Source organism: Trachypithecus francoisi, unplaced genomic scaffold (genome assembly GCF_009764315.1).
Source record: "Trachypithecus francoisi isolate TF-2019V2 unplaced genomic scaffold, Tfra_2.0 Lachesis_group12, whole genome shotgun sequence".
In the NCBI taxonomy this organism is placed as follows: Eukaryota; Metazoa; Chordata; class Mammalia; order Primates; family Cercopithecidae; genus Trachypithecus; species Trachypithecus francoisi.
The window spans coordinates 4,202,458-4,222,308 of record NW_022681457.1 but is presented as its reverse complement, the minus strand read 5'-3'; the positions used below and the strand labels follow the sequence as shown (position 1 = coordinate 4,222,308).

Genomic DNA, 19,851 nt, shown 5'->3' with positions numbered 1-19,851 from the left:
AAGTAGCTGGGATTACAGGTGTCTACCACCATGCCCTGCTAAATTTTTATTTTTAGTAGGGACGGGGTTTCACCATGTTGGCAGGCTGGTCTCGAACTCTTGACCTCAGGCGATCCGCCCGCCTCGGCCTCCCAAAATGCTGGGATTATAGGCGTGAGCCACCGCGCCTGACTTTTTTTTTTTTTTTCTTGTGAGACGGAGTCTCACTGTCGCCCAGGCTGGAGTGCAGTGGCGCCATCTCGGCTCACTGCAACCTCTACCTCCTGGATTCCTGCCTCAGCTTCCCAAGTACCTGAGATTACAGGCGTGCGCCACCACGCCCGGCTAATTTTTTGTATTTTTGGTAGGGATGGGGCCAATTTTTTGTATTTTTAGTAGAGACGGGGTTTGACCATGTTGGACCAGGCTGGTCTCTAACTCCTGACTTCAGGTGATCCGCCCGCTCGGCCTCCCAAGGTGCTGAGATTACAGACCTGGGCCACCTCGCCTGGCCGGGACCGTATTTCAAGACCTGCCCCCACACCAGCGCCTGGGCCCCGCAGCAGGGTTCGGCTCCCTTCCGGCGCCCTGGAGCTGGGGAGGCTTGGGGCGCTGGGCGGACGCCTTCCCCCAGGAGGAGGCGTGAGCGGGGCGTGGCCGGAACGTCTCTCCTCGGGGCCGCGCCCTGGGCGGGCACAGTTACGCGCCGCACGGATCATGGCCGCAGCCGCTCTGGGGCAGGTGGGTTCGCAGCCCCGCGCCGGAGTCTGGGGAACCCCCGGGAGAGGCGCACTTCCGGGAGGATCACTGGCCTGCGGCCGGTCCGGCTCGGCGCCGCTCCTCCCGCCCTGGGGTTCCGCTGTAGGGGAAGAGGATGGCGCCCCTTGGAAAGGAGCACCAGGTTTTAATGGGGCGAGGGGGAGCGGGTAGACGCGGATGAAGTGGGGCAAGTAATTGGTGGGGAGGTTAAAAAAAATGGGAAACATGGAGGGGCACCCTGTAATGAGGGAGGCGTGGGGGTGGGGAGGTTGTGATTTGGGGAGTGGAGCCCTGGGGTGCGGTGGGGCATCAGCTTGTGGGGGCGCTGGAATAAAGGGGCCCAGACCTCGAGGGCCGGGGGCAGGTGAGCGCAGAGTTGAACCTCAAATTCCAGCTGTGGGAATTGGACCTAAGGTCCTATTTTCTTGGAATGAAAGTTGAAAAAAATGGAGATGGGGATTGTTGTTATCCTAACTCCTGTCTGAAGTTCTGCACCTGGATTGGAAATCGAGGCAGCGTCTCATGGTGAAAGTGATATAGATGCTGCAGGCTAGCTGAGACCATCCCTTCTGACTGTGCGATGTCAAATAGCAGCAGCGTTTCCCAGAGTCTATGATTTCAGAAAACAAGTTTTCTCAGTGAGGAAGGAAACAGCCAAAGAACTGGGTTGTTACAAGCCTTCACAGCTGTGGTGTAACCTTGGGAGAACTGTCTCTGTTAACTTTACACCTGACTTGATTTGAGTCTCTTATCCTAGCTGATGAATGTCAGGGCAGAATTTTACTGTCTTTGGCTCTTAGTGACTGATAGGGATAGTCCTGGGATACCTGGGGTATGTGGGCAATCTGGGCTTTAGTGGTGACACTCCTGGACTGTGGGTGGGACAGTACTGGGCTTTGACGGGTACACTTGGGACTGATGTGGACCATCTCATCATGGCACGGTTCTGGTGTCATAGGATAGCCCTGAACTCATGGGACATTCCTAGGCTCTGATAAAGACAGAGATATCCTGTAATGGAGATAGTTGGGCTGAGTCCTCAGCTATGATGAGGACAGTCCCGGGGTGTGGAGGGAACAGTGCTGGACCATGGTAGGGACAGTCTCGAAGGTACTGGCCTAGACAGCAACATAGGGATAGTCCTGGGGATTGAAAAGGACAACAATGGTTTTTTTGTTTGTTTTTTTAATTTCAGACCTGGTGAATAGGAAATAAGCCCTGGTATTTGACAGAGGCAATGCTGTTTATAATGGGGAAAAGTGCTGGGCTTTGGAGGGGGGCATTCCTGAGCTGTTTGGGACAGTACTTGGCTCTGCTGGGAACCAGTTCTGATAAGTTACAGGCACAATCTGGGCTTGTGATGTGGAGCATCTTAGGCTATCATAGAACGGCCCTGGTCTGTGATGGGAGAGTCCTGGGCTATAAAGGGGGCAGTTCCAGACATGATGGGGTCATGTGTGGGCTGTGACAAGGGCAGACTGCGCTATGATGGGGTCTCTCCTGGGCTGTGATATGGGGACAGTCCTGGAGTATGGAGGGCTGGGCTTTGACAGGGACATTCTTGGTCTTTAATGGTGATACTCGGCCAGGCGCGGTGGCTCAAGCCTGTAATCCCAGCACTTTGGGAGGCCGAGACGGGCGGATCACGAGGTCAGGAGATCGAGACCACCCTGGCTAACACGGTGAAACCCCGTCTCTACTAAAAAATACAAAAAACTAGCCGGGCGAGGTGGCGGGCGCCTGTAGTCCCAGCTACTCGGGAGGCTGAGGCAGGAGAATGGTGTGAACCTGGGAGGCGGAGCTTGCAGTGAGCTGAGATCGGCCACTGCAATCCAGCCTGGGCCACAGAGCAAGACTCCGTCTCAAAAAAAAAAAAAAAAAAAAAAAAAAAGGTGATACTTCTGGGCTGTATGGGACATATAATGGAGGTTCTGTCACATTATAGAAACCTGCCCTGTGCACCCCCAAACCTACTTTATTTCTTTGTCTTTCTTTTTGACTGAGTCTTGCTCTGTTGCTCAGGATGGAGGGCAGTGGCGTGATCTCTGCTCACTGTAACCTCTGTCTCATGGGTTCAAGCGACTCTCATGCCTCAGCCTCCTGAGTAGCTGGGCTCAAGCAAGCCACCTGCCTTAGATTACAGGCGTGACCCACCACGCTGGTCTTTTTTGTTTTTTTAGAGAGACACTCTATCACCCATGTTGGAGTGTAGCAGTGTGATCATAGCTCACCACAGCCTTGACCTACTTGGCTCAAGTGATCCTCCCACCTTAGCCTCCTGAGTAACTGGAATTACAGGTGTGTGCCACCATACCTGGCTAATTTTTAAATTGTTTGTAGAGATGGAGTCTTGCTATGTTGCCCAGGCTGATCTTGAACTCCTGGCCTCAAGCAATCCTCCCACCTCTGTCTCCCAAAGTGCTGGGATTACAGGCATGAGCTACCGAGCCCAGCTGCCTTCTTTCCCTTTTCCTTTTCCTTTCCCTTTCCTTTATTGAGACAGAGTCTTGCTCTATTGCCCAGGCTGGAGTGCAGTGGTACCATCTCGGCTCACTGCAATCTCCGCCTCCTGAGTTTAAGCAATTCTCCTGCCTCAGCCTCTCAAGTTGCTGGGACTACAGGCGCCCGCCACCACGCCCAGCTAACTTGTATTTTCTGTAGAGACAGGATCTCCCTGTGTTACCCAGGCTGTTCTTGAACACCTGGCCTCAAGCCATCCTCCCACCTCGGCCTCCCACAGTGCTGGGATTATAGGCGCGAGCCACTGCACGTGGCCTCTTTCTTTCTTTCTTTTTTTATTTGAGGTGGAGTCTCACTCTGTCGCCCAGGCTGGAGTGCAGTGGTGTGATCTCTGCTCCCTGCAAGCTCCGCCTCCCAGGTTCATGCCATTCTCCTGCTTCAGCCTCCAGAGTAGCTGGGACTACAGGTGCCCGCCACCTCGCCCGGCTAGTTTTTTGTATTTTTAGTAGAGACGGGGTTTCACCGTGCCAGCCAGGATGGTCTTGATCTCCTGACCTTGTGATCCGCCCACCTCGGCCTCCCAAAGCGCTAGGATTACGGGCGTGAGCCACCGCGCCCGGCCCGCATGGCCTCTTTCTATGATTAGATCTATTTTGGCATCTCTCGGCATCAGTTTGTTTTATTTGTTTTGTTTGTTTGTGCCCCCCTTTCTGTGTCTCTTTTTCTCGTCCTTCCTCTTCCCTCTCTTATTCTCTCTTTTTCATCTTCGCTCTGAGGGCGACTCTCCTGCCCACAGGCTGGCTGTCTCACTGTGTCTGTCTCTCTCATACTGTGGGTGTCCTATCCCTCTGGGCAGAAGCATGGCTGCAAGGCTGAGCAGTCTAGATGTCGCCACCCAGAGGCAATCCGGGGCCCCACACACTGATCACCCCGGAATCCCTGGAGCCCCACACCAGCAAGACCAAGCTGCAGCCCCATCTCCCAGCGACTCACCTAGCGACCAGTAACCACGGCCATTCACGTCCATCCTCTAGAATCAGTGCCAACTCACCCAGCTTACAGGGCAGGACAGGTCAGGCCACTCTGTCTCCCTCAACCTCACGCCCCAACTGCCTCCCGACAGGGCTGGGGAAAGAGGCATTGTGAGGTCAAAGGTCACCAGAGAGGGGCCAGGGGCTGAAAGGAATTGGAGTCACTGCCAAAGTGCCGTCCAAGGTGTGGGGTTTGGGCTTCAGGTAATCAGAGCCCAGTTGATCGAATACCTTCAGAGAATCAGCACCTGGACTCCTGGGTCTGGTGGAGGAGGGGCTGGGGCCTGGACTCCTGGGTCTGAGGGAGGAGGGGCTGGGGACCTGGACTCCTGAGTCTGAGGGAGGAGGGTCTGGGGCCTGGACTCCTGGGTCTGAGGGCGGAGGGGCTGGGGGCCCAGTCTTCAGGTCTGAGGGCGGAGGCAGCTAGAGTCTGGACTCTTACTTAGGTCTAAGCGAGGCGGGCCTCGGGGAGCAGGACCTGTTGGTCCCTTGGTCTTCTAAGGCCCATCAGCACTTGGGTCCCCGGAGGCCTTCACTTACCTGTGTGCCTTCCCTGGTCGTCGTCTTGTCTGAGCTGATCTCCAGGCTGGGACCAAAGGTCTCTGGGGTGGGAGGCGCTTGAGTTTGACTTTGCCCCAGCATCGAGGAGGGGGCCGGAGCTGACTCAGCTCTTTTTTTTTTTTTTTGAGACGGAGTCTTGCTCTGTCACCCAGGCTGGAGTGCAGTGGCGCAATCTCGGCTCACTGCAAGCTCCGCCTTCCGGGTTCACGCCATTCTCCTGCCTCAGCCTCCCGAACAGCTGGGACTACAGGCGCCTGCCACAACGCCCGGCTAACTTTTCTTTTGCATTTTTAGTAGAGACGGGGTTTCACTGTGTTAGTCAGGATGGTCTCGATCTCCTGACCTCATGATCCACCCACCTCGGCCTCCCAGAGTGCTGGGATTACAAGTGTGAGCCACCGCGCCCGGCCTTGACTCAGCTCTTTCTAGGGAGCCTCGTCGAGGCAGGGAGAGGACTTGGCCTCCTTCAGGACCACCTGCCCCTGTCTAGAATGGACTGAGACTGGGACAGAACAGGCAGGCCAGCGGGACCTCCAAGTGCAGGAGGTGGCGAGCGGGCTGCCAGGGCCCCTGCTGCGCCCCATTCACCCTCTCTCTCACTTCTTTCTCTACCCAGATCTGGGCACGAAAGCTTCTCTCTGCCCCTTGGCTTCTGTGTGGTCCCAGAAGATATGCCTCCTCCAATTTCAAGGTGAAAGGAGGGAACTCGATGCTTGGCTCTGAGAGAGGAGGGGACTGGCAGCTGGTTTTGGGCATCTCCAAAAGGTCCACAGCCCAGAGATGGCAGTGGGTAACCTAATAGCCCTGCCATTGGGCCGTGGAAAAGGGATGACACTGCATGTCCCAGAATACTCCAGGGTGACGGGTCCTTCTTCTCTATGGGTCTGAGGCCCAGGGCTTCATGGGAGTTGTAGTTTTTCAGCTTGGAGGTTGTGGCCAGATTCTAGGACACCCCTGTCTTTCCTCAGGCTGCAGACCTGCAGCTGGAAATGACACAGAAGCCTCATAAGAAGCCCAGCCCCGGTGAGCCCCTGGTGTTTGGGAAGACATTCACCGACCACATGCTGATGGTGGAATGGAATGACAAGGGCTGGGGCCAGCCCCGAATCCAGCCCTTCCAGAACCTCACGCTGCACCCAGCCTCCTCCAGCCTCCACTACTCTCTGCAGGTGGCATGGCGGCCGGCCTCTCTCCCCATCCCTGTCTGCATCTCCTTGCTGTGTCTCTTGCCAGGTGCACCTCCCTTGGTTTGTTTGTTGTATGTTTCTCCTTTCTGTGCATTCATCATTCATTTTCTGAGGCCTTCCATTCTCCAGGCCCATGCTCGGTGATACTGGGTTCCCCGAGATGAGCAGACCCCGTTCCTTCACTTGGAAAACCCCATGCTGTGGGCATAACTCAGTATGATCTGTGCTCTGATGGAGGCCCTGTGGAGGCCAGTAGAGACCCCGCCTCACTTGAAAGAAAGCATGGCTTCTTCTGGCATAAAGGGGAGCTTGAGGGGGATGGCGGGAGAGGTGACAGCCGGGGTGATGGTAGGAGAGGGAAGAGCCGGGGGGATGGTGGGAGAAGGGACAGCCAGGGGGCGTGGCAGGAGAGGGACAGCTGGGATGATGGCGGGAGAAGGGACGGGGGGGGGATGGTGGGGGAGGGCACAGTTGGGGGTGATGGCGGGAGAGGGACAGCCAGAGGGATGGCAGGAGAAGGGACAGCCAGGGGAGGGATGGCAGGAGAGGGGACAGCTAGGGGGAGATGGCGTGAAGGGGGTAGTTGGGGGGGATGGCAGAAGAGGGGACAGCCAGTCCAAACCCCAAACGGGAGCAGAGCCTGGTATATTTGGGAGAAATTGCGGTGTTGGATCGTGGTGGAGGAGGCTGCAAATGTCAGGGCCATGGAGGAGCCAAGGGGCTGGGGTCTTGTCCAAGGGTGCTGGGAGCCATCGAAGGCTCTGAGGAAGGTAGGGGCAGGGCCACGTCTAGGTATAGTGAGAGCCCTCTCAGGCCTTGTGGAGGACATGAGTTACAGGCAAGGAGGCCGGGCTGGTGACCGTGTGGACCCTGGGCCTGTCCCCACATGGGAACCCAGGAGGAGGAGCAGCTTTGTGGTACCTGGCGAGCCTGAGAGACTTGTAAAGTTTCCAGGAGAGAGATCCAGGAGGCATTTGGTTTTAGGACTTAGAGCGATGGCTGAAAGCAAAGTCTTCATGAGGAAACTTTGGTTGAGACAAGATTTAAATGAGCATCTTGCAGCTCCAGTAACTGGTTAGCAATTTGGCTGATGTGGCTCCTCCAGGGCATGGTTTTGTGGCATTAAGACTTCTATTCCGTTCCTTTCTTTCCTTTCCCTCCCTCCCTCCATTTTTTCCTTTCTTCCTTCCTTTCCAGAATTTTAAGGTTTTGTTTTTTTCCCCTCTCACCTCCCACTGTGGACATCTACGCAACACCAGTCGATTCTGTACAGAGCACACACATCTTCCATCACAGCCAGACACTTCTGCCAGGACGTAAGCGGGACAGGCAGGATTACGCCTGCTGAGCCTCCAGGAAGCTGGTTACGTAGAGACCACCGCACACTTCTCCCTTCCGCCCAGCACAGCAGTTGTCCTCTGGCTGCGCACCCAGTACTTCTTCTTCAGTTGAGTGAGCGCAGAGGAAGCCTGCGGCCCTGGCAGACAGAACGTGTTGCTGTGATCCCGTGGGTCCAGAAGGCAGAGAGGGGCGGCTTAGGGAGTAGGACAATGACGTCCCCATGTCACCCTCACTCCAGGGCATGTGTGGATTGCAGGCCAACCACGTGTATTACTTTTTATTTTTATTTTTTCTTATTTATGTATTTATTTATTTAGAGACAGAGTCTCTCACTCTGTCCTCCAGGCTGGAGTGCAATGATGCAATCTCGCTCACTGCAACCTTCACCTCCCGGGTTCAAGTGATTCTCTTGCCTCAGCCTCCCGAGTAGCTGGGATTATAGGCGTGCACCACTATGCCTGGCTAATTTTTGTATATTTAGTAGAGACATGGTTTCACCATGTTGGCCAGGCTGGTCTCAAACTTCTTACCTCAGATGATCCACCCGCCTCATCCTCCCAAAAGGCTGGGATTACTGGCATGAGCCACCGCGCCCAGCCTCCAACCATTTTAAAGCCCGTAATTCAGTGGCAGGCAATGTTATACAACCATCACCACCATATAGGTTCAAAACTCTTTAATTCCCCACACCCATTAATCGGTACCCATTGTCCCTCACCCCAGCCCCTGACAACCATTAGTCTGCTTTCTGTCTTTGTCTACCTGTATTTATTATTTTTAAATAATAGAGATGGGATTTCACCATTTTGCCCAGGCTGGTCTTGAACTCCTGAGCTCAAGTGATCCACACGCTTTGGCCTCCCAAGGTGCTAGGCTTACAGGCTTGAGCCACCAAGCCTGGCCACCTGCATTTTGTTGTTGTTATGACTTTTTTTTGAGACAGGGTCTTGCTCTGGAGCCCAGGCTGGAGTGCAGTGGCATGATCTTGGCTCACTGCAGCCTTGACCTCCCAGGCTCCAGCGATCCACCTGCATCAGCCTTCCGAGTAGCTGGGACCACAGGTGTGCACCACCGTGCCCGCCCAGCTAATTTTATTTTTATTTTTAATTTTTTTTAGAGAAGGGTCTTGTTATGGTGCCCAGGGTGATCTCAGATTTCTAGGCTCAAGTGATCCTCCTGCTTCAGCCTCCCAAAGTCCTGGGATTACAGGCATGAGCCACTTTATCTGGCCTCTATTTACCTGGGTTTTGTTTTGTTTTTGAGACGGTGTCTTGCTCTGTTGCCCAGGCTGGAGTGCAGTGGCATGGTGACAACTCACTGCAACCTCCACCTCCTAGGCTCAAGTGATCCTCCTGCGTCAGCCTCCCAAGTGGCTAGGACTACAGGCACACACCACCTTGCCCAGTTAATTTTTAAATCTTGTGCAGAGACAGCATCTCACTTTGTTGCCCAGGCTAGTCTCGAACTCCTGGCTTCAAGCAATTCTCCCACCTCAGCCTCCCAGTGCTGGGGTTACAGGTATGAGCCATCATACTGGGCCTGGAAATTCTTCTCTATACCTTAAAGCTTAAAGAGCTTTTTCTTGTGGCCTCATGCTGTGTCATCCTAACAATGTACCTCATTAGGCAATCCCCTAGTGTTGGATACTGAGGTTGTTTTCTGTCTATTATAAACAATGTTGCAATAAAGAATCTAGTACAAGGCCAGGGGTGGTGGTTCCTGTGTAATCCCAGCACTTTGGGAGGCCGAGGGGGATGGATCACCTGAGATCAGGAGTTCAAGACCAGCTTTGCCAACATGGTGAAACCTCATCTCTACTAATATACAAAAATTAGCTGGGTGTGGTGGTGGGTGCCTGTAATCCCTGGTACTCGGGAGGCTGAGGCAGAGGCAGGAGAAGTGCTTGAACCCAGGAGGCAGAGGTTGCAGTGAGCTGAGATTGCGCCACTGCACTCCAGCCTGGGTGGCAGAGCGAGACTCCATCTCAAAAAAAAAGAAGGAATCCCATACACATGTCACTTCTTTAGTCACTTCTTTAAGTACAAATGTATCTCTCTGCTCAATTTCGGGAACTATAGGTCAAAGGATATGTAAGCTTGTAATCTTGATAGCTATTACCATATCCACATCTACATCTACAGGGCATGTCCGTTTCCACACCCACCAGCACAGCTTGTTTCCACACCTTGGACAACCCTTGTCCAAGTTTTAGATCTTTTCCAATCTCCCATGTGGTTTTAGAGGTATCTCAAAGTAATTTTAATTTGCATTTTTCTCCCTAACGCTGAATGAAATTGACTATCTTCTCACGAGCTTAAGGGCCACCTGTATTTCCTTTTGTGTGAACTGTCCATTTGCTAGGCTGATTTTTCTATCAGGTTAGGTTTTTAAAAATTCATTTGGGGCTGGGAAGAAGAGGCAGGGCAATTGCTTGAGCTCAGGAGTTCAAGACCAGCCTGACCAACATAGTGAGGCCCCATGTGTACAAGAAATTGAAAAAAAAAAAAAAAAAAAAAAAACATGGCCAGTCGCGGTGGCTCATGCCTGTAATCCCAGCACTTTGGGAGGCCAAGGCGGGTGGATCACCTGAGGTCAGGAGTTCAAGACCAGCCTGGCCAACATGGCGGAACCCCGTCTCTACCAAAAACACAATTAGCCAGGCATGGTTGTAGGCACTTGTAATCCCAGCTACTCGGGAGGCTGAGGCAAGAGAATCGCTGAGCCAAGATAGAGCCGCTGCACTTCAGCCTGGGCAACAGAGTGAGACTCCATCTCAAATAAAATAAAAAATAAAATTCCCAATCCAAGATATAAAACAGTTACTTTTTGTTTCCTTCTACAGCTTTTATGGTATATTTTCATTTAGACCTTTAATGCATCTGGAATTTCTTGTGGTGTGAGGTGTGAAATCGAGATTGAATGTAGTTTTTCTTTAGGTGAATATTTGGTTATCTATTCCATTGTTCAGTCTGTTTACTCATATAGCAGTGTCACTGTTTTAAGTATTGTAGATTTATAATCTGTTTTACTACCTGATAGGGCTACTCCCTGCCCCCTCTTGCCCCTCATTTTTATGGTGGTGGTTTTTATCCCCCCAAAATATCATAGCTAGTTTTGCTTGTCTTCCATTCTTCATCCATTTATCTATTCATTCATCAAAAACCCACTATGGGAAAAAAAAAAAAAGCAAAAAATGTCTGGCTGGGCGCAGTGGCTCACACCTGTAATCCTAGCACTTTGGGAGGCCGAGGCGGGTGGATCAACTAAAAATACAAAAATTAGCTGGGTGTGGTGGCGAGTGCCTGTAATCCTAGCTACCCAGGAGGCCGAGGCATGAGAATCACTTGGACCTGGGAGGCGGAGCTTGCAATGAGCCGAGATCAGGCCACTGCACTCCAGCCTGGGCGACAGAGTGAGACCCTGTCTCCAAAAAAAAAAAAAAAAAAAAACAAAAAAACCACACAAACAACAACAACAAAAAACCCACTCTGTGGCAAGCACTACCTACCCTGGTGCAGGGGACTGCAGGAGAGGCTGTCTGGTAAAGTGTCAGGCGTAATCTCTGCCCTAAGGCTCTTCCACTGTGCAGTAGAGCAGACGCTGAACAAGCAAGCCTGGAACCATGGGGTAGTGATCAGGGACAGAGTCTCCAGAAAAAAACTAGGTCCCAGACTGGAGTGCAGTGGCACGATCATGGCTCACTGCAGTCTCGAACTCCCAGGCTCAAGTGATCCTCTCACCACCTTCCAAGTACCCGCACCTGGCTGATTTTCATACTTTTTGTGGAGATGGGGTCTTGCTCTAAGGCCTGGGCTGGTCACAAACTCCTACACTCAAGTGATCCTCTTGCCTCGGCCTCCCAAAGTGCTGGGATTACAGGCATGAGCCACTGAGCCGAGTCGTGTCCTTTGCTTTCTTGAGTCTCCGTGTGTCTCCACCTGTTTGTCTCTCTGTCTATATCTGTCTCTCTTTTTTTCTCATTTCTGTGACCCAGCTGCTAAATCTCCCCGGCGCTCTCCTCTTGGCCTCCAGCTTTCAGTTGTCTTGTGTCTTTGTGTATCTGTCTCTCTCTGTCTTGGTGTCTCTCACTGTCTCTCATGACTGTCTGGAGAAGTCTCCGAGCCTCCCGCCCACGTGTCCCCGCAGCTGTTTGAGGGCATGAAGGCGTTCAAAGGCAAAGACCAGCAGGTGCGCCTCTTCCGCCCCTGGCTCAACATGGACCGGATGCTGCGCTCAGCCCTGCGCATGTGCCTGCCGGTGAGGGGTCCTGGCCCGCCGGAATGGGGAGGAGGGCTGGGGCCGGGACAGCAAGGGCCCCTTGACTCATTCAGAATCCCGCCCAGAGTTTCGACAAGCTGGAGTTGCTGGAGTGCATCCGCCGGCTCATCGAGGTGGACAAGGCCTGGGTCCCCGATGCCGCTGGCACCAGCCTCTATGTGCGGCCTGTGCTCATTGGGAACGAGGTGGGTCCAACTCCAGGGCTGGGGAACTGGGCTGCGCGGTGGGATTCTGCAGGGCAGGGGTGGGGTCCTGGAGGCCTGGGTCAAGGGAGGGGAAGGGACTGGGGACCTGGACTCCTGACGCTGCCCCTCTGCCCTTCGCAGCCCTCGCTGGGTGTCGCCCAGCCCACGAGCGCGCTCCTGTTCGTCATTCTTTGCCCAGTGGGCGCCTACTTCCCTGGAGACTCCCTGACCCCGGTCTCCCTCCTGGCCGACCCAACCTTCATCCGGGCCTGGGTGGGAGGGGTCGGCAACTACAAGTTAGGCGGGTAAGTAGCACCCCCAACCCCAGAACGACTGGCGCACTGGGCGCTGGAGACACAGGGACCAGCGTGCGTGCTTTCGGCCATGCTTCTGGATGTCACGCGAAGGTGACATCAGCACCGCGCGGGGCTCAGTGCTAAGCGCTGTGCTCCCCTGACCTTCCTGGTCCCTGAAAACAAACCATGGAAGGAAGGAGGAGGGATTATTTTCCAGATGGACAAAAAGACTCACAGATGGGAAGGCACTGGGTGGAGGTCAGCGGGGAAACCAGGACTGGTCCCGGGAAGCCTCCAGGAATGAAGCTTACACTCAGCTCATTGGCCTCTCACCCTGGAAGCCTCCCCTGATACCCCGGACTGGGCTGTGCTCCCCAAACCCAGCTCCCACAGTCGTTTGAGCCTCCAAAGCCCCTCACCCCCGTGTGGACTTGTATAAATCTGTCTCCCGGTGACCTCAGCTCAGCAGGGCAGGAAGGAGACAGCTGGGTCTCCTGGGCAACCGAGGCAGAGGGTGGGGCACTGGCGAGTTGGGACAGGAACGTGGCCCCAGCTGGGGGTGCATTCAGATCAGCCACATCCTGTGAGGTCTCCTGAGGGCCAGGCCCTGTGCTGGCAGAAGCTGGGCACACATATGAGTCAGCCCTCAGCCCTGCCCTCCCAGGGCTCCCAGGCTGGTGGGAACCCCAGTATTCGGAGCTGCATGTTCTCTGGTGAGGTGACCCAGGGCACTGTGAAAGGCTTCACAGAGGCCGGAGGCGGTGGCTTACGCCTGTAATCCCAGCACTTTGGGAGACTGAGGTGGGTGAATCATGAGGTCAGGAGATCGAGACCATCCTGACTAACACGGTGAAACCCTGTCTCTACTAAAAATGCAAAAAAAAAAAAAATTACCTGGGCGAGGTGGCGGGCGCCTGTAGTCCCAGCTACTTGGGAGGCTAAGGCAGGAGAATGGCGTGAACCCGGGAGGCGGAGCTTGCAGTGAGCCGAGATCGCGCCACTGCATTCCAGCCTGGGTGACAGAGCGAGACTCCATCTCAAAAAAAAAAAAAAAAAAAAAATGGTTTCACAGAGGAGGCAACCCTTCAACTGGGTCTGAGGAGGAGGGAAGAGGGGGTTTCCTGGGTACAAAAGTCAGCAAACCGTTTCCAATCCTGGGGACCATGTGTGCAGGGACAGAAGGAATAGGATCACAGAAGAAGTTCAGGTTACAAAAGTAAGTCTGGGTTTTGCAAAATGCTTAACAAGTAGTCATAGACTCAGGCAGGCCTGGAATACCGGATGGAGGCTAGGGCCTTGTCCCGGGGCACTGGGGAGCCATGGGAGGCTTGTTAGCAGCTGAGGGGAGAGGCTATCTCTGGGAGAGAAACACAGAAAGTCATCCAGGTAGCCCAGTTCACTGGGGGAGTCCAGGGAAGGTCCAGCACCCAGCCTGGAGGTCTGGAAACACCTCTCAAGGAGGTGACATCAGAAATGGTTTTGTAGCCAGGCACAGTGGCTCACGCCTGTAATCCCAGCACTTTGCGGGGCCGAGGTGGGCAGATCACCTGAGGTCAGGAGTTTGAGACCAGCCTGGCCAACATGGTGAAACACCGTCTCTACTAAAAATATAAAAATGAAGGCCGGGTGCGGCGGCTCACTCCTGTAATCCCAGCACTTTGTGAGGTTGAGGTAGGCATATATAAATATAAATATAAATTAGTTGGACATAGTGCTGCATGCCCCAGTTACTCAGGAGGCTGAGGCACAAGAATCACTTGGACCCGAGAGGCGGAGGTTGCAGTGAGCTGAGATCGCACCACTGCACTCGAGCCCCAGTCTGGGCGACAGAGCAAGATTCTGTCTCAAAAAAAAAAAAAAAAGTTTTGAATGACAGCCGAGGATTTAGTCACTATGAAACGGGTGAGGGCCGGGCGCCATGGCTCACACCTGTAATCCCAGCACTTTGGGAGGCCGAGATGGGCAGATCACGAGGTCAAGAGAGGCTGAGGCCGGAGAATCGCTTGAACCCGGGAGGCAGAGGCTGCAGTGAGCCAAGATCGCGCCACTGCACTCCAGCCTGGGTGACAGAGCGAGACTCCATCTCAAAAAAAAAAAAAAGGGAAAATTGGGAAGAGACAGGAGAGAGGAGACATAACCACTTAGGGTCCTGATGCCAAATGAAATGTCAGGGATTCTGCTCAGGGGAACTGGGGAGTCCCAGGAGAGCTGTGAGCAGGGAGACAGGAGAGAGCAGGATGAGCCTCCTCTGGGACTGGGCTGGGGAAGGATGGGGCTCCCTTGTCCCACCCAACCAGTCTGCCCTCCACCAGGAATTATGGGCCCACCGTGTTAGTGCAACAGGAGGCACGCAAGCAGGGCTGTGAACAGGTCCTCTGGCTGTATGGGCCCGACCACCAGCTCACTGAGGTGGGGACCATGAACATCTTTGTCTACTGGACCCACGAAGATGGGGGTGAGCCGTCCCGCGACCCAGCCAAACCCTGGTGGGAGTGGGTGGCACCATCATTCCTGGAAGGTTACAGGCCCCAGGGATTCTGGGATGGGGGAAAGAGGGTGGCTTCTAAGACGGGGGTGCTAGGGGGTGACAGGTAACATCTTCCACCCCTCACACCTGCCCTAGTGCTGGAGCTGGTGACGCCCCCGCTGAACGGTGTCATCCTTCCGGGAGTGGTCAGACAGAGTCTGCTGGAACTGGCTCAGACCTGGGTGAGGACATGGCATCTTCTGGTAATGGGCGCCATGTGCCAGGGGCCAGGGCATCAGAGGCCTGTGGCGGGGACTGGGGCACACTGGCATGTCTGCCCCTTCTCCTGGGTCTGTCTCTCCCCTTGGGCCTGTGTCTTCCTCAGTATCCTCAGGGAGGGAGAGGTGGAGGTCTGCAGCAGGGCAACCCTCTGGGGACACGTGTGTCTCTGCCAACTGCCCTGCAGGGTGAGTTCCGGGTGGCGGAGCGCACGATCACCATGAAGCAGTTGCTGCGGGCCCTGGAGGAGGGCCGCGTGCGGGAAGTCTTTGGCTCGGGCACCGCTTGCCAGGTCTGCCCAGTGCACCGAATCCTGTACAAAGACAAGGTGAGGCGGGGCTGCTATTGTGGGTAGGAGGGAAGGAGGGCGGGGCTCGGTCCTCACCACACCTTCTGCCCCAGAACCTCCACATTCCCACCATGGAAAACGGGCCTGAGCTGATCCTCCGCTTCCAGAAGGAGCTGAAGGAGATCCAGGTGAGCTGCAGGCAACCGGGGAATGGGCTGGGAGCTTGTTCCCTGGAGGAGTTTGTGTCCCATGAGCCCCTGGATTAAGGCTGGCCCTTCAGTAGTACCAGGAACAGATAATGGCCCTTCTTTCTTTTTTTTTTTGAGACGGAGTCTCGCTTTGTCACCCAGGCTGGAGTGCAGTGGCCGGATCTCAGCTCACTGCAAGCTCCGCCTCCTGGGTTCACGCCATTCTCCTGCCTCAGGCTCCTGAGTAGCTGGGACTACAGGCGCCACCACCTCGCCCGGCTAGTTTTTTGTAGTTTTTAGTAGAGACGGGGTTTCACCGTGTTAGCCAGGATGGTCTCGATCTCCTGACCTCGTGATCCGCCCGTCTCGGCCTCCCAATGGCCCTTCTTATTGAGACCCTGGAGAGTGGGCTTTCCATGCTGCTCTGTGCCCTGGAAAACCCTTTGGGGCTAAATCATCCTTCCCTGTGAGCTCCTGGAGCCCTGGACATTTCTTCAGCTTTGGAAACCCCCTCCTGTGATCCTCTGCGGCTCCTGGGTGCCCTGGTGAGAGAAACCCCCTCCCTGTGGGCCTCTGAGGCCCCTCGGTGCCCTGGTGGGAGAAAGGCCCTTTCCATAAATCTCTGAGACCTTAGCCAGTCCTCTGGCCATCTCAGAGGTCGGCCTCCCAAGATTCCCTGGGGCCCTGGGCTATTCCTTTGGCTGAAGAAAGCTTCCTCCCATGAGCCTTGGGACCTTCGCCCCTTTCTGGCACCAGACTGTTTCCTCCCACAAGCCTCTGGGGCATTGCCATCTTCTGGGCCAAGATCTCTTTCCCAAGAATCTCTGGGCTCCTTTCCCAGACCTAGAGCTACATTTCTGTAAACTTTTGTGCATCAGGACCTAGAACTATACATCCTCTGACTATCTGGGCTTTCTGAGCTGAAAGTGACTTTTTCCAAGAGCCTTAGAGGCCTGGCCATAATTCCTCTCTTCAGAACTACATCTCCCGGAAGCCTCTGTGCTGCCTTAGCCTTGATTCCCCGTTGCTATCATTGGTGGCCCTCTGGGAAGTGGACTACATTTCCCGTGAGCCACTGGGGCACAGCTCCGTAGGCACTTGGCCTGGAACGCCCCAGGGCCTGCTGGGAGTTGTAGAGCAGCTTCCACCTCACGCGCTGCCTCCGTTGTTCCGCAGTACGGAATCAGAGCCCACGAGTGGATGTTCCCGGTGTGATGCTGCAGGCTGTGCTCCATATCCACCGACCCGTAGCATCTCATCACGCCAGCACTTGCCTCCCTACCAATGACTCACCTGAAGTGCAATACTAAATAAAAGGCCAGCGGGCGGTGTCTGGGTCTCTGGCGCCCCCTATGTGGTTGCGACACCCCCAAAGCCATAAGGGCGGACCCAGGCATCTTGGCCCCCAGCCCCTCGTCTTGGGTTCAGGTTCGCCCCTTGCTCCTTGTCGTGAGGTCAAGGACACACCTTGGCCCCGACTCCGGATCTCTCCATTCTCAGGCCAGACCCCCAGTGTTGCCGTTGATTGTTTTTTTTTTTTTTTCTCTCTGTCTTTGCTGCAGTTTGGAATAAAATGCCAAAGAACACACATTATCTGGTTTCTTCCGTGATGCGACTCTGGGGCTTTAACCCAGGAATCCTGCTTCCTCAGCCCATTTTATTCTGAAGGACCCAGTCATCCGAGCCCCCAGTGTTCTGACGGTTTCTCCAACCTGGGGGAGCACTTCATGTCTCCCACACTGAACTTACTATCTCCCCCCCACCAAGCAGCTCCTCCCCTACTTTCCCATCACCCAGTCACTGGACCGGACCCCTAGGTGCTGCGGCCTTTCCTCTCAAAGCCCTCCAGGCCCTGATCCCTGTTCCTCCTGCCCCCTGACTCTGCTCTGTGTTCCCCTACCTCTTTGTCCCGTAGGTCCTGGCCTCAACTCAACTCTTGCCCTCTGCTGGCACCCTGGTTCCAGCCTGCAGTCCGCTATCTGGCCCAAAGGTTCTTTCTGCACCCAGACCTGGCCCAGTGTCCTCAGCCAGGACGGCAGTCATGGGACCCTAGTGGGTTGTGGAGTGGAGCACGATACTCTCACCTGATGGAGGGATTAAATGTGGAAGAGTTTAGACTGGGTGCACTGACTCACGCCTGCAATTCCAGCACTTTGGGAGGCTGAGACAGGAGGATTGCTTGAGACCAGCCTGGGCAACGCAGTGAGATCCCATCTGTACAGAAAATACAAAAAATTAACCAGGTGTGGTGGCATGTGAGTATAGTCCCAGCTACTCCAGAGGCTGAGGTGGGAGGATCGCTTGAGCCCGGGAGGTCGAGGCTACCAGCCTAGCCAATGTGGCGAAATCCCATCTCTGCTAAAAATACAAAAATTAGCCGGGTGTGGTGGTGGGTGCCTGTAATCCCAGCTACTCGGGAGGCTGAGACATGAGAATTGCTTGAATCTGGGAGGCAGGGGTTGCAGTGAGCCAAGATTGTGCCACTGCACTCCAGCCTGGGCAACAAAAGCAAAACTCCGTCTCTAAATAAATACATAAATAAAATAAAAATACAGAAACTAGCCGGGTATCATGGTGCATGCCTGTAATCCCAGCTACTTGGGAGGCTGAGGCAGGAGAATCACTTGAACTTGGGGGGCAGAGGTTGTAATGAGCTGAGATTGTGCTACTGCATTCCAGCCTGGGTGACAGAGCAAGACTCTGTCTCAAAAAGAAAATAAAAATAATAAAAGAATTCACAAGCACCACCTCTATGTGTATATATATACATGTATATCTATAGGCAGGAGTACAGTGATGCAATCAGTGTACTGCAGCCTCGACCTCCCAGACTCAAACGATTCTCTCACCTCAGCCTCCCAGGCAGCTGGAATCACAGGCATGTGCCACTATGCCTGCCTAATTTAAAATTTTTTTTTTTTTTTTTGAGACAGTGTCTCACCCTGTCGCCCAGGCTGGAGTGCAGTGGCATGATCTCGGCTCAGCATCCTCCGCCTCCCGGGTTTGAGCGATTCTCCTGCCTCAGCCTCCTGAGTAACTGGGACTACAGGCTCCCACCACCACGCCCGGCTAATTTTTGTATTTTTGGTAGAGACAGGGTTTCACCATATTGACCAGGCTGGTCTCAAACTCCTGACCTTGTGATCCACCCACCTCGGCCTCCCAAAGTGCTGGGATTACAGGCGTGAGCCACCACGTCTGGCTAATTTTTTCTGTAGAGACAGAGCCTCAATATATTGCCCAGGCTGTTCTCAAACTCCTGGGCTCAAGCGATCCGCCCACCTTAGCCTCTCAAAGTGCTGGGATTACAGACGTGAGCCACCACACCAGGCCTAATTTTATTATTTTTTATTTTTTGTAGAGACAGGTTCCCACTATGTTGCCTAGGCTGGTCTCAAACGATCCTCCCGCCTTAGTCTCCCAAAATGTTGAGATTATAGGCATGAGCCACCACCCCCAGCCTAAGAGACTGTCATCAATGATTTTTTTTTTCTTTTTTCTTTTCTAGAGCAGGTGCAATGTAATCAATTATTATTATTATTATTATTAAGACGGAGTCTTGCTCTGTCACTAGCCTGGAGTGCAGTGGCATGATCTCGGCTCACTGCAACCTCTGCCTCCTCGGTTCAAGCTGTTGTCCTGCCTCAGCCTCCCAAGTAACTGGGACTACAGGCACGTGCCACCACACCCAGCTAATTTTTTTTTGTATTTTTCGTAGAGAGGGGGTTTTACTATGTTGGCCAGGATAGTCTCTATCACTTGACCTCGCGATCTGCCTGCCTCGGCCTCCCAAAGTGCTGGGATTACAGGCGTGAGCCACCGTGCCCAGCCATTAATTATTATTATTATTATTGAGATGGAGTCTCACTCTGTCACCCAGGCCAGAGTGCAGTGGTGCAGACTCAGCTTACTGCAACTTCTGCCTCCTGGGATCGAGCGATTCTTTTGCCTCAGCCTTTCAAGTAGTTGGGATTACAGGTGCCTGCCACTATGCCTGGCTAATTTTTTTTTTTTTTTTTGTATTTTTAGTAGAGATGGGGTTTCACCATGTTGGCCAGTCTGGTCTGGAACTCCTGACCTCAGGTGATCCGCCCGCCTCAGCCTCCCAAAGTGCTGGAATTACAGGCGTGAGCCACAGTGCTCAACCTCAATGGTTTTTGAGAATGTAAAGGGGTCTTGGGACCAAACGGTTCAAGAACAGCTATCCATGAGCCCTGCCTGGCACACAGCAAGTAGACATGAGTGTTGGTGCTGCAACTCACTTCAGAAAATAACTTTGTGGGCCAGGCGCGGTGGCTGAAGCCTGTAATCCCAGCACTTTGGGAGGCCGAGACGGGCGGATCACGAGGTCAGGAGATCGAGACCATCCTGGCTAACACGGTGAAACCCCGTCTCTACTAAAAAATACAAAAAACTCGGCCGGGCGCGGTGGCTCAAGCCTGTAATCCCAGCACTTTGGGAGGCCGAGACGGGCGGATCACGAGGTCAGGAGATCGAGACCATCCTGGCTAACACGGTGAAACCCCGTCTCTATTAAAAATACAAAAAACT

The 19,851-nt window shown here is 54.0% G+C and overlaps 1 protein-coding gene and 1 long non-coding RNA gene across 8 annotated transcripts; one reads left to right on the top strand and one right to left on the bottom strand.

Annotated features, from left to right (window-relative positions):
- Window positions 1-484: 484 nt before the first annotated feature.
- Window positions 485-17,368, top strand: BCAT2 (branched chain amino acid transaminase 2). Of its 7 annotated transcripts, none has more exons than XM_033223930.1 (11): window positions 490-720; window positions 5,407-5,481; window positions 5,759-5,959; window positions 11,465-11,575; window positions 11,662-11,781; window positions 11,923-12,086; window positions 14,390-14,532; window positions 14,701-14,786; window positions 15,011-15,151; window positions 15,226-15,300; window positions 17,216-17,368. In XM_033223930.1, exons 1-11 carry the CDS (start codon window positions 697-699, stop codon window positions 17,351-17,353), a joined length of 1,278 nt encoding a protein of 425 aa, XP_033079821.1. In that variant the 5' UTR covers window positions 490-696; the 3' UTR covers window positions 17,354-17,368. The 7 variants fall into 7 exon arrangements, with proteins under 7 accessions (XP_033079825.1, XP_033079822.1, XP_033079821.1 ...); XM_033223933.1 differs by lacking the exon at window positions 17,216-17,368 and adding an exon at window positions 16,477-16,889 and having other exon boundaries at window positions 507-720; XM_033223929.1 differs by lacking the exon at window positions 490-720 and adding an exon at window positions 756-880.
- Window positions 1,264-4,814, bottom strand: LOC117091529. The gene is made up of 3 exons (XR_004440444.1): window positions 4,770-4,814; window positions 4,192-4,323; window positions 1,264-1,348 (listed from the first exon to the last, which is right to left on the bottom strand). It is a non-coding gene; the product is annotated as an uncharacterized LOC117091529 (long non-coding RNA).
- Window positions 17,369-19,851: the final 2,483 nt, after the last annotated feature.